Source organism: Penicillium brevicompactum, assembly GCF_028827555.1.
Source record: "Penicillium brevicompactum strain IBT 35665 chromosome Unknown utg000005l_segment0_segment0, whole genome shotgun sequence".
Classification (NCBI taxonomy): domain Eukaryota; kingdom Fungi; phylum Ascomycota; class Eurotiomycetes; order Eurotiales; family Aspergillaceae; genus Penicillium; species Penicillium brevicompactum.
The window spans coordinates 5933913-5946423 of record NW_026623208.1 but is presented as its reverse complement, the minus strand read 5'-3'; the positions used below and the strand labels follow the sequence as shown (position 1 = coordinate 5946423).

The 12511-nt window shown below is 49.4% G+C and overlaps 8 protein-coding genes across 8 annotated transcripts; 5 read left to right on the top strand and 3 right to left on the bottom strand.

Annotated features, from left to right (window-relative positions):
* Positions 1 to 622: 622 nt before the first annotated feature.
* N7506_008145 (uncharacterized protein) lies at positions 623 to 1210 on the top strand (the record flags this gene model as incomplete). The annotated part of the gene is made up of 1 exon (XM_056957438.1): positions 623 to 1210. One exon carries the CDS (start codon positions 623 to 625, stop codon positions 1208 to 1210), a length of 588 nt encoding a protein of 195 aa, XP_056811772.1.
* Positions 1211 to 1519: 309 nt separating this feature from the next.
* Positions 1520 to 3109, bottom strand: nemA (Nem1-Spo7 phosphatase catalytic subunit NEM1; the record flags this gene model as incomplete). Its single annotated transcript, XM_056957437.1, has 2 exons — positions 1520 to 1662; positions 1714 to 3109. The coding sequence occupies 2 exons, from the start codon at positions 3107 to 3109 to the stop codon at positions 1520 to 1522; spliced, it is 1539 nt and encodes a 512-aa protein (XP_056811771.1).
* Positions 3110 to 3596: 487 nt separating this feature from the next.
* N7506_008143 (translation initiation factor eIF2B subunit beta) lies at positions 3597 to 5140 on the top strand (the record flags this gene model as incomplete). The annotated part of the gene is made up of 4 exons (XM_056957436.1): positions 3597 to 3745; positions 3824 to 4119; positions 4170 to 5004; positions 5068 to 5140. 4 exons carry the CDS (start codon positions 3597 to 3599, stop codon positions 5138 to 5140), a joined length of 1353 nt encoding a protein of 450 aa, XP_056811770.1.
* A 1079-nt stretch (positions 5141 to 6219) lies between these two features.
* Positions 6220 to 6860, bottom strand: rps23 (40S ribosomal protein uS12). Its single transcript, XM_056957435.1, has 2 exons — positions 6573 to 6860; positions 6220 to 6439 (listed from the first exon to the last, which is right to left on the bottom strand). The coding sequence occupies exons 1-2, from the start codon at positions 6829 to 6831 to the stop codon at positions 6261 to 6263; spliced, it is 438 nt and encodes a 145-aa protein (XP_056811769.1). The 5' UTR covers positions 6832 to 6860; the 3' UTR covers positions 6220 to 6260.
* Positions 6861 to 7787: 927 nt separating this feature from the next.
* Positions 7788 to 8564, top strand: N7506_008141 (DUF5315 domain-containing protein; the record flags this gene model as incomplete). The annotated part of the gene is made up of 1 exon (XM_056957434.1): positions 7788 to 8564. One exon carries the CDS (start codon positions 7788 to 7790, stop codon positions 8562 to 8564), a length of 777 nt encoding a protein of 258 aa, XP_056811768.1.
* Positions 8565 to 8889: 325 nt separating this feature from the next.
* N7506_008140 (MICOS complex subunit Mic12 family protein) lies at positions 8890 to 9326 on the bottom strand (the record flags this gene model as incomplete). Its single annotated transcript, XM_056957433.1, has 2 exons — positions 8890 to 9249; positions 9306 to 9326. The coding sequence occupies 2 exons, from the start codon at positions 9324 to 9326 to the stop codon at positions 8890 to 8892; spliced, it is 381 nt and encodes a 126-aa protein (XP_056811767.1).
* Positions 9327 to 9659: 333 nt separating this feature from the next.
* N7506_008139 (mitochondrial 54S ribosomal protein bL17m) lies at positions 9660 to 10469 on the top strand (the record flags this gene model as incomplete). The annotated part of the gene is made up of 2 exons (XM_056957432.1): positions 9660 to 9875; positions 10056 to 10469. The coding sequence occupies 2 exons, from the start codon at positions 9660 to 9662 to the stop codon at positions 10467 to 10469; spliced, it is 630 nt and encodes a 209-aa protein (XP_056811766.1).
* Positions 10470 to 11672: 1203 nt separating this feature from the next.
* N7506_008138 (uncharacterized protein) lies at positions 11673 to 12158 on the top strand (the record flags this gene model as incomplete). Its single annotated transcript, XM_056957431.1, has 1 exon — positions 11673 to 12158. The coding sequence occupies one exon, from the start codon at positions 11673 to 11675 to the stop codon at positions 12156 to 12158; it is 486 nt and encodes a 161-aa protein (XP_056811765.1).
* Between the last annotated feature and the right edge of the window lie 353 nt (positions 12159 to 12511).

The window sequence follows — 12511 nt, the reverse complement described above, 5'->3', positions numbered from 1 at the left end:
TTGTCGACTTCCGGACACCCGAGCAAAGGTATGGCAGCGGTCAAAGGTCAACATTTTCCAACAAACAATTCAAACCAATCTGCTTCATTGTTGTTCAAAGCTGAGTGGGTTGTGACGCTTCAATTTTTTTAGACAATGCCTAGGTGTATAGATATCAGTCTCCCAGATTCCTTCCGATGTAGGTTGCTTTTGGTCATATCCGCGGCTACAAAACTTAATCATGACATCTACTCTGAGTCTTTTATTTTTATTTTTATTTTGGCTGAAATGCTTTTCTACCCTGTCCTTTTTTCAGCCAACTGATATCTGTGAGCTTTATAGGTTTCTTAATGGAACTTGGCTTGAGAACACCGCTGTTAGACCTAACGGCAACCTTCTCGTCGCAGATTCAACAGGAGCAAATCTTTGAGAAATTGTGCCATCAACTCAGTCCACCTATATAGCTCCTCATCTCGTCCATCATTTTGATGGAGCCGAAGATGTAGGGGGGATTGCAGAATTCACACCGGACACTTATGCAGTCATTGCATCTAACTCCGTCTGGAAGGTTGACTTGAGTGGAACCGATAATGTATCCAAGCCTGTTCAAATTGCAAAAAGTCCTGCCGGGTTCCTAAATCGAATGGCTGCACTTGATGGTGGTAACGTGGTTGCTATCTCGGACTCCCAACTGGGTGTTGTATGGTATCTTAATGCTCAGTCTGGCAAATACAGCGTGCTACACCGACATGAGACCATGAAAGCAAAATTCGACCTCAGAATCTTAATTAGGACCAATGGATCAAGAGTACTGCACAATCAAATGTGCTACAGTAATACTCCGAAGCAGATCTTCTGTCGCGTTCAGATCGATACACGTACTGGTCAAGCTATGGGGCCTTATGAAATCATCAGCCGCTACACACTCGCTGATGACTTTGCTGTTGATCCACCGGGGATCGGATATCTGGCCAGTACTATAAGCAACGAGATCATCAGGGTTCCTCCTGGTGGATCTCATGAGGTTGTTGCAGGCTTGAAAGATTCTCGAATTTGGATGACCCCTACCTCGGCAGCCTTTGGAAGGACAAAAAATGATCGCAATATCCTTTATGTTACTACCGGAGGCGAAACTGATCTCCCGGTTAATAACACCGCGTCCTTGGGCGGAAAGATTATGGCAGTTCCCATTGAACGCCAGGTGTCAATACCAAACTGCTGCACTACATAGTCTGGGTAGACACTGTACCTTCAATCGCACTTTCGATTCGCGCTCGGTAACTCGCTATTGAATACTTGTGCTCTGTGGACCAGAACCAAGTCATATGTACAGATGCTTTCCATTGCTAGTACATAGCAAGACGCCAATCGGCATACTCAATAATTGCACATGCATGATTCTGTTGGTCTTCTATCCCTCATCTGCACCAGGATGTCTTTTTTTTCATTTCTAATTTTCGTATTGGAGAATGAGAGCTCGCTTCTAGAAGAAGACCAGTCCATTATAGATCTACAAACGTGTGGACACAATCGCAGATGATTATGACTCAATCTCACCCCGGCGAAGTGCAAGGAAAGCCCGGACATCTGTGACATATTGCAAAGCTTCAAACATGGGAATCAAGTGGATCAGGCCGTTGTCTGTTGGGTCGTTGATCCAGCCCTCAATTGGAATTGCATTATCTGAAAACTAGCGTCAGTCAGGGTTTCGATCATGAAGTGTGTGACCCTTACCTTCGTGAAAGATATAGCTCATAGGGCTGTTGTCCAAAATCATCACTTTGCTTAAATCCGGTTCAACGGAGCTGAGGTCTTTGATATACGCGCCGTTGCGAAGCGTGCAATGCTGTCTGTATAGGCGGCCCGCGAAGTATTTTCGTTCCTGCTCGAGCCAGTCGATGACAGGGTCGGCGTACTCCTGGACGCTTGCCGTGAAAATGACAAGCTTGTACCACTTGCTGATCTTGCGCAGGAATTCATCACAGTGCGGTCTTTTATGGACGTAGTATAAAATGGGATGTTGAGGTCCCAGTGTTGTCTGAGGCCCACCAGGAGACAATGCGGTCGTGGTGGGCATCGAAAGTTTCACTTCGACCATGTGACCACTGGACATACGGCCACCCTTAGCGAGCGAATGGATGAGGGTCTCGTCGAGATCCAAAACCAAGGTCTTTTGTGGAGGCCTGGCATTTCGAGGGGCGGCAGTATATGAAGGAACTCGTTGAGGGAGGAGGGGACGCGGGGGAATAGGAGTATGTGGGTACTTGGTGATGCGATGGATGTTGGGAGAGGTTGGAGACTTCAAGCTGTCCAGCTGCACTGCGCCCTGGACTCTGGCAACGCCCTCAGGCATGGGCGGACCTAGATCTGCGCTCTGGGATCTTCGTTGTCTTTGCCGCTTCAGAGATTCTTCATTATGGAGTTTGATACGTATGGACCGACGGGGCGTGTGTTCGTACTCTTCTGCTTCTGGGATTGGGTCTGGCTCATGGCCTCTCGATTTGGTATGTCGATGTTTCCCGCTTGCAGATTGTCTCCGGCGATCTGTGTCGGATTCCGATGTTGTTGATGCGATAGATTCGTTGGATATTTGGGGTCGGGGTTTCCGGGTGGAGCCACTGCGACGCCGACCTTCTACCCGGGCGGCCCCTTTATCCGACCGGGTCGTAGGGTCGGCAGAGAAACGTCGCAGTTTCCGAATAGGCTCGAGAAAGGAATAATGACCTTCGTCGGCTTGGAAGCATTGGGCCAAGTATACGCCGGGGGCAGCAATCGTAGACAGGATGAACTTGATGGCCTCGGTAATCGCATCGAAGAACCGTTTAGTGATTAGTCGCCAAGTGCTCTGGGCAGTAAGCGTTCCGCTCTTGTAGTTCTCGTGGATTAACGGTGTCTTCTCATCGGAGCCGTATATCGCATCCTCTCCGCCATCTTCATGCACCGGTGGACCATCGTAGTTGTTCTCAGTGGTATCAAACGAACGGAAGTTATCTTCGCTGTAGGACCGGTGTTTTGAGAAGTCAGCCGGTAGAGGTATGCGCTTGTTGTCGCCTTGGGATTGCGATCGTGGTCGTGATGAGCTAGAGGGTTGGCCAATGACTCGCGAGGACAGGATGTTCAGCGAGTTCATCTTCCCTGACCGGAAGACTGCGATCTATTGGTATATGGAACGTGAGCGAATCGTCAAAGCCACTTGGAGCGGTCCATGGGTCAAGGTGCGTGAGAGAGCAGGTGCTTTTGGGGGGGAAGAGGGGAATCGCAAGGAGTAGGCTGGTGTTCTAACCTCGATGCGCCAGTCACCCGTGCCTCGGAAGTAGTTCCGCGAATCTTAAAGCAAATTATGCCGCAGACCCTCGACGAATCAAGAAAGTCGGAATCAAGTAAACGATGAGAAACAAAAAGACTGCGCAATACTTAGAAAACAAGCCCCAAAGAGAAAGCTAACAGAGAAGGATCCCCGAGTGTGGGGAAGCGGACAAGTTCGAACGGCAGAAAATCAGTTCTTTGTCGCTCCTCCCACTTTGTTTCGGACGATCGCTCGACTTTCTACAAACAACCTCTTCATTGTTTCTTGAAACTTTGGTATGAACACATACTGAGACCTGCATGATCCCTACATGGTTCAAGACCTTACTGATACCGCGCAGATTCCTACACCCCGCTTCCTCATGCCGTCCACCTCGTTAGCCCTCACACCGGGCTTGGGGTCATTTCTCCAATGTCTCAAAACGAACCCGATCGATACTTCTATTGAGACTCTGATATCGTACGTTTATTTCGGGCCCTCAGCCGAGGAACCCCCATCCCCGCCGATCAAGTTGCTAAACTGGTACAATTGATGCAGATTGCTCAAGCGACGTCAAATCCGTCATTCGCGCTCATGCGCCACAGCAACTGCCTGCCTACTTCGTGGCGTCATCACATCATGCCGTACAAATGATTCAGCCAAGCTCATCGAGCGGGTTCAGAACGTAGGAAGGCGGTTGATGGCTGCGCAACCGCGAGAGATGGTTGTGGGAAATATCGTGCGTCGGGTTCTTGGTCTCATTCGTGACGAGGCCGAAGATGATCGCGAAGCTGAGTTCGCCCTCGGTGAGGTAGGCTCGGAGAGCCAGCCCCAAACACCACGTGCATATGATGGTGAGTACATCTGGCGTTCATGTCTATAGCGGTGACTCACAACTTCTCAGACCCGTCCCTGCCTTTGGACCGTGATTCTCCTTCGCTCCGCGATGACAGGACCACTCGTCCTCCTCTTACCTCTATGTTCAGTCTTCTCTCTCAGCCTGAACCCGAGAATTCTCTTCCTAGCACACCAGGATCTGTTTCGCCAGGCGGACGCCTGTTTTCCCACGGATCATCCAAGGATGTACGGTCTGAGGTGATTGAGGGTATCAAAGAAATCATTGATGAGTTGGGTCAGGTCGACGACCAGATTGCCGCGTATGCTCTGGACCACATCCACTCTAACGAAATCATTCTCACACACACTTCCTCGACAACCGTCCAAAAATTCCTGCTCAAAGCCGCTGCCAAGCGCAAGTTCACTGTGATTCATGCTGAATCTTTCCCGAACAACCACGAATCCGTACATGCCACTGTCAGCGGTGCTTCCATCAACGAAGACGACAACCTGGGCGTGGAAGCTTTCCAAAAGCCACTGATCGAGCATGGTATCACCGTCATTCTCATCCCAGACTCTGCAGTCTTCGCTTTGATGTCCCGAGTCAACAAGGTTATCCTTGGTACACACTCAGTTCTCGCCAACGGTGGTCTTATTGCGGCGGCCGGCACTCGTGTCATTGCCCGTGCAGCGAAGGTCCACCAAACCCCTGTGGTGGTTGTGAGCGGTGTTTATAAGCTCAGCCCAGTGTATCCCTTTGACTTTGATTCCCTCATCGAGTACGGTGACCCCAGCAAGGTTCTCGCATATGAAGATGGTGATCTTGTCGATCAAATCGACGTTCAAAACCCCATCTATGACTATGTGCCCGCTGAACTTGTCGACCTTTACATCACCAACCTGTAAGTCTCAATCGTTCCTTGCGCTTTTTGATTTGATTTCGAATGCTGACCTCTGAATTCCAGCGGTGGACATGCGCCTTCATACCTCTACCGTATCGTCTCGGATCACTACCGGAAGGAGGATATTAGCTTCTAGAGTATATTCGAGTCTGATGTGGTACATAGCTCACCAAAAGTGTCCAAGGAGATCATTGAAGGACATTCACAACGATACCCGAGGAATTATGTTGACGATTGATGCGCGCGGGAGTCATGGTTTCATGAAATCTCTTGCTCTGGTAGGGCGGAGGAAAAACATAGACATTAGTACCAATGAAATCAAGTTGGTCATTATCATTCCCTATCAAGGGAAATCCACGAACAGTGCGCAAACTTGGAACTCCTTGGGCTGCCGATATACATGCCTATGCTGTAGGCATCATATGTAATACATGTCTATGGCCCCGGGGGGGCGACCTCGGGGGGTCCGACGTCACTACCTAGGTATATTTTTAAAGACATCCAAGGTTGGAACCTGCGAGATGCCCCTTCGCATTAGGTGGTGGTGCATAGATATAATAGGCACATTGGTGGATATACCTACCTAATACCTATTCAAGTCCATCTAGGTACCTAGAACCCATGGCTCTGGGGATGTAGCATTCGAACCTTGGAGGTTTCTTGGACAGAACGTGCTGACCACCTGGGCAGTCAGTGCTCAAGTACACTGGTGCCAACTGAATATGTAGTATGCTAACTTAGCGGCTGATGAAACACCACAGGCCCCACAAAATTTATTGCTAGATCAAAGAAGGCCTAGAGCAATGCATCTGCATTGATAGCTAGAGTACGGAGTAAATACGGCTGTGCTTTACCGCAGAAGAAACCCCGCAAGCTGATAGGAGTGAGTGGATTCGAGATCGGAGTATCCTGAAAAGCACAGGCAAAAGAAATAGCCTAAGTAACCCGGGGGCCTACTATACGTCCATCAATGTGCTAGAAACCGTGTGATAATACAAGGTCAGAAAGACCAGAGACAGAATTAGAGGTTCATGGCGCCATAATCTTTTGGAATTTGTATCAAATCGTGTTTAATTCGCAAATAAGCGTATCCATCACGTTCCAGACGAAAGCCCGCCGGGGGACCCCCCAAAAAGAAAAAGATCTCGTGAAATCAGGCGCTGATGAGGCGGGCTTTCCGTCCGGCACCGTGCAACACTCCCAAGGCTCCCGATCGCTGCATTTTGACTTCGAAACAACAGTACGCGTCGAGTTGTTTAAGAGCGGGGCTTCTCCTTCTTCTCCTTCCAGAGGGCGGCGAGACCGACACCGGAGACCTTGACGACCTTGAAACGGACACCGGGAATATCACCCTTGGCCTTACCCTTGCGACCGAAACCGGCGAGCAGGACCTCGTCGTTCTCGTCGATGAAGTTCAGACAACCGTCATTGGGCACTGTTATCAAAGACTCGTCAGCAAATGCGTTCCCAGCTATGTGGCGATCTCCATCTCGTTCGTGTTTCCATCCCGTAGACCATTTCCAGCACGATTGTAGTGTAGTAGGGATGTAGGAATTGGGGTTACCCACCGAAAGCAGCGACCTTCTTGCCGTTCTTGATGAGCTGGACCTTGACACACTTGCGAATGGCGGAGTTGGGCTGCTTGGCCTCAACACCGACCTTCTCGAGAACGATACCCTTGGCGTGGGAAGCACCACCGAAGGGAGATGACTTGTAGGCGGTTCCGAGGAGACGCTTCTTGAAGTGGTCGTCAGCCCAGCGCTGATCCTTGCGGTGCGCCTGGAGCTTGCGGGCGGCGTTCAAACCACGGGGTTGTCCTTTACCCATGTTGGCGATTTATGTGTTCGACGGTCAACTGAGCAGACAGAAAAATATGTTAGTCTTGGGTCGCAAGCAGTGTTGGATGGCTGGTTGTGGAAAGAGCGGTGGGTGATCGTGAATTTGAATGTCGAAATTTGGGTGCGTGCAGATTGCGACCGTTGACCAGGTTCGTGATCCCACCAGGAGATTTGGTCGACAAGAATAGACAATGCAGCGATCGGGAAGGAGAAAGTATCGAATACGTACCGACTGGGAGGGTGTTGTCGGCCAAATGGGCTTGGTGGTCGATTGTCGAAAAGTCGAAGATTTCGGGTTTCCCTTACCACAGTGCTTTGGAATCACCCGCACTGTCCACTCGCTTAGTCATTCGCTTCGCGGACGATTTTAGGGCTAGGGTTTGGCGGGTCTCTGGTCACGTGGAGCAGACGCCGACTCGGTCACGTGGTATATGAGATATACGAGTACGACGAAAGCACCTCTCTTCACTCTTGTTACTTGCATTATCTCTTCTGCAATGTTCGACAACGATCTCAAAATTGAGAGATGATGCCAGCGCATTTGAAATCCCACATACAAGAGAAGAGCTTAATACCCTCGTAGTGATTTAATCGTCCTGTTCCAGTCATGCTTCCTCGTCTTCTAGACATCTTGCCAATGGCCTTTCTTAGAGTATCTTCTATCCGTGTCCCTCTTGTGACAAGAGCTCCTCTGGTTCAATAGCCAGACAGTTTGACTCCTGAGATGGCCTATTCATTTACATCCTGTCTAAGTGGTGAGTCTATGTACGGAGTATGTTCCTAAAGTGGCCCCGGGGTCGAGTAGAGATTCTAGATAAGATAACAAGTGTTATCGGTTATCGCTCTCTGCCCAGGGTGGAACCTCACAGGGCTCTCATCAAGTGCTCCGTACTCCGTACTGGTGCCCATTGCCTTTACACTCAATATAATCTCACCGTCGACAAGATGGACTTGACAAGGAAAACAACAAATCCTCAGCGCCTACCCCCTCCCGCTTTGTTCCAGGGCCCGCCATCACATAATGCGTCAAATATCTCATTGTCTGTACCACCCGCATCCTCGGCCTTGGCAACGCCGTCCGGCAATCAACCTCCACCTCTCCATCGGAACAGGTCACCCCATGGAGCAGAAAGTGAGAATGCAGAAAAATCAAGTCTACTGTCTCCGTTCGTCTCGCGCAGACAATCCAAGAATGACCCAGATGGTTCCGATGCCATCTGGCAAGAGATGCAAAGTGCCCTATCAGAGGTTGAGCTCAGCGCCGTCACGAGTGAGAATGTATTCGGCGAAAAGCATTCTGAAGCCCTGGAAGATCTACGCTTGAAGCAATTAAAGCTTGCACAAGCCTGGGCACGCAGCGAGGCAGACGATGAAGTCGTGGATCCTAGTCATGGCGCCGATGCGGCCAGTACTAAGGCCAACTCTACTCGACAACGTGGTGAAACAAATGTTAAGGATGATGCTGCCACCGAGCATAGCGCAGGCCGCGGCTCGGTATCTCATCATATGCTCGATGAGGAGACAGAGAAAGATATTCGCCTCGCACGCAAACGTCGCGAGGCCAACGATCGATACTTCGATCGAGTGAATCAGGGCGTCTTAGATGTCGTGGCTAAGCTAGAGGAAGTCGCTCAAGCCATGCGCACCGTGGAGCGAGAGAGCAAGGACATTTGGAGCGATTCCGAGAGTGTTGCGACAACTGCGCCATCCTCGACACATTGATTATGCCTGAACCACCTATCTTAGCCATGACCCTCATCATCCAGCGGCGCATTTGATTCTAGCCTTTATTTGTGCATATCTTCGGTCATCGCCGAACCTTGTACCACATTGATACCTCATATCCTGTTACGAAATGCGACCAGCATGTTTACCTTGTGTCTATAAACAAGAATTTCAATGATGAATATAATGTTAATAATATATGGTGAAGCTCAATAATGAAAGGGTATCCAAACTCCGCTGCGCAAATCCCAAAAACACAAGCAGACATGATGATGCATAACATACACTGGGCCTCCAATGATCGTTTCAGATGGAGGCTCATTTATTCGCGCTTCAGGATCTGCGCAGCAGCCTTCCATCCGTCGGCAGCAGTATCTCTGATATCCTGCCATCTCGTCTCATAAGCCTTCCTCGTCAAGGTCTCAACCTCTTTGTTCCATCTTTGCTTGAGTATCTCCTTCGTAGTCGGCTCTGCCAGTTTTTGAGCTTCTAGTTCTTCGCGACGACGCCGAGGAAGTTCTGTTGGAAGATTGCGACGATCATATGCACCAGAAGAAGAGACTAGCCAGTCTATTTGGTCAACTTGTTCGCGAATGGCTTTGCGCTGCGCTATGCGTGTTGAGCGATGGACTTGGATGGTGATATAAAGAGCGGATGATGTGAAGGCAAATCCGCCAACCTGCTCGAAATACTCAATTAGCAATTGACGCCTGGTACACATTGAAGGAGGGATCGTACGAAGCCGGTGAAGAAGCCCATGTTTATTGCGGGAGCTCGAGGCTGGCTTGCTATGTTGGGATTTCAACGAGAATATGGAGGCACGAGTTTCAAGTCTGTAGTGAGTGTTGCATATGAAAGGTTGCTTTAGGCACAGCCAGCTTCTTAAAGAAAAGAAAAAGGCGAGATCGGAAAGTCGAAGGTCCTGAAGTCGGACGATCCGCGGAAGCGCTCCGATTGGCTACGAGTCCGGGACAATTCTTCTGGACCGAATCTCCTTCCAACTACACTTTTGGACATCACTGCGCTTTGGCTTCCCCTCATTTCTAATACTCCCATTGCCGTTCCTGGTTCGTTCTATCAGCAATCTTCACAATGGCCGGCGGTGGAAGCAGATATCGTCACCTGAGTCGCAACTCCGCGCACCGACAGGCCCTGCTCCGAAACCTCGTCACCTCCCTCTTCGAACACGAGTCAATCACAACAACATGGGGCAAGGCAAAGGAGGCTCAGCGCCTGGCTGAAAAGCTGATCACTCTGGGAAAGAAGAACACCGAGGCTAGCCGGAGGCGGGCACTGGAGATTTTCTACGTACGTGTTGATCCCCGGAAGTCCGGTCAAACCTAGCGCGAAAGATGAAATTTGCCATGGTCGAGGAGTACGGGGACTCTCAATTGTCTCTTTTCCTCCTACGACCGACCGTCGTGGCCATCAATCATTCGAGCCTGGGTTTTCCGGAAGAGAAAATTCAATAGTACTAACACACTTCAGACACCACACCAGATGCTTCCCAAACTCTTTGGTCCCATTCGCGAGCGCTACGCAGACCGACCCGGCGGCTACACACGAGTTTTGCGTATGGAGCCCCGTGAAAAGACCGAATACTTCTCCGTCAACAAGGGCGACAAGATGGCCACCCCGGAACGCAAGCCCCAAGTGAAAGCCCCCACCGCCATTCTCGAGCTTGTCGATGGGCCGAAGGATATGCGCTTTGCGATGACTGCACGCGCAGTGGCGCGTGAGCGTGAACAGGGTCGAGACTTGGTTCACCAACTCACAAGGTTGAATGTGAAGAAGGTTACTCAATTCCGCAAGAACGGCGTTGAGGTTCTGGAGGATGCGATCTCCAAGCTCAGCCTGGCCAAGAAGTCTGCTGAGAAGAAGGATGCCGGAAAGAAGGAGTAGATATTTTTGCTTGCATTAGGGTTGTCTTCGCTGTTTTTGTTTTACTTTATCAGGAGTTCTCTTCTGTTTATTACCGCATCCTGTCCTTGGTTGCTTGCGCATGTGACATAGCCTCTGTATAAAATATTCTGATACCTTTTACTAATTTCTTGGCCAACTCTGGTGCTTTTTGTTCATTTTCGTATATATTGATAAACATTCCCACGTCTACTCCAGTCTCTGCTCTTGGCCAGCTCTCCAGGTCGGGCTCCTGGGGGAAGCGGGCAAGCAAACAACCTCTAGAAGCTAACTGGCTGCTTTGCCGAGTTTAGCGATATGTTTACCCGCCTAGTTGTATGCCAAAGAATGGTGTTGTCCGCTAGAATTTGTGGATTTCTTCGGTTTGAATCCCCGGAAGCTTCAATCATGCCCGGGTGCTCCCCAGGAAATCGCGATATATTGATTGATCGGGAAGTGTTCCAAGGCTAAGGTCCGAAGTTTTGCCAATAAACGCCCCCTTTGTATCAAGGCATAAGCTAGTGGAGTTTGGCCGATCCATTTAGCGATCTTGTTCAGTCAGAAAGTCGAGACTGGAACTGATATATAATTGCGGAGGAAGTGAATAAACTACACCCGAGGACAACCAACCCATCCATGGATAGTGCTGTCGCAACATTATACAACAAATGGAATCCTATTAAATCCTCTTTGCTCATGGGGGAGGAGAGTTTTTTTTTTTCAACTTCTCGTTAGCACACAAAGGTCCAAGTTTGAGCAATGTTCATCTGATACGTCAACTTTAGCTTCGACGAAATAAACTAGCGCTGCACACGGCAATCATAATCAAGGGGATAGCTGATGTCAATGCAGAAGTGCCAATAGTCAAACTTTCCAGCATATGATCTAAGCCTATGGACTCACAGTTAAGTCGGTCTGCACAAGGGGTCACTAGGCTCCGTCCTGGATGGAGGATCTCTCTGAGCTCCATTTCCCCATATTAAGAGCCTGACATCCATCACATATTCTTGCTCATCTGTGAAACAACGTTCCTATCTCTTTATTGTTTCAAGGTCAAAGAATTTGATCCATCGCCGCCACTCCCAATAGCCTTTGGTGAAGTATGTTGTGTTGGACATTCTCCCATATGAAATACTTCGTACTCAATATCGAATTTAGCTAACAACGCAAAATAGGAATATCGCAGGCGGATTTATATCTTTCAAGATGTCCTCTGAAACATACAAGCCTCACCACCAAAGGGCGACGACTCTTCCAGACGCAGGTACATTCAAAGAAGTCGCAGTGCCTTCCCCACGCCGACCCGCAACCGTCGAAAATGCTCCGAGAGACGAATGCACACTCGAAGTCAGTGACAAAGACTGCACGCTAGAGTTCAGTGACCGACAATGCAATCTCGAACTGAATCAATATGTCGATGACAAGCAAGCCGACAAACAAGCCGAGGCTGTTGGTAGCCAGGCAGACGAGAGTGCACGGCAGTCCAGTGTGGATGGGAAAGGGGACATTGAGTCGGACTCTGTATCAGGAACGGTCAAACGCCGACCATCACATCGGCGGCAGTGGATCATTGCAGGCTCAGTACTTGGTGTCATTGTTGTTCTTGTTGTCATCATTGTTCCTTCAGCGATTTTTGGTACTCGGCATGCTAGAGCTCAAAATAGCTTACCCCAAGACATGGCTTCTTCATGACTGGGGCTTTTGTATCTTCAGATCGAGCTAGTCAGGGATCGAGCATCCCGGGTATATATGGGAGGAGAAAGCAAATTTCTGTATCAAATACATAATAAGGATTTACGTGACTTTGGCGAAATGGACATGACTTTTTATCTCTCAATTCACCGCATCGAGATACACTGTCCATTATCATTGGGACGTAAGACTTAGATATGACCACGCCCAGGTGATGAGATATCCCACTAGGTACATATTCACAACCGCTAAGTCTCTAAGGCATACTACGAAATGACTACCCAGCAGAGCGAGGGATAGATAGTCTGCTGTCCCCAGAACTTGCAGAGATATCATCATTCAAAGCTTGAGAG

Coding starts and splice junctions, on each gene's coding strand:
- rps23 (XM_056957435.1), bottom strand. CDS start 6,831: ATGGGTAAAGGACAACCCCGTGGTTTGAACGCCGCCCGCAAGCTCCAG. Junction 6,440..6,572: donor CAAGAAGGTCGCTGCTTTCG/GTGGGTAACCCC, acceptor CTTTGATAACAG/TGCCCAATGACGGTTGTCTG.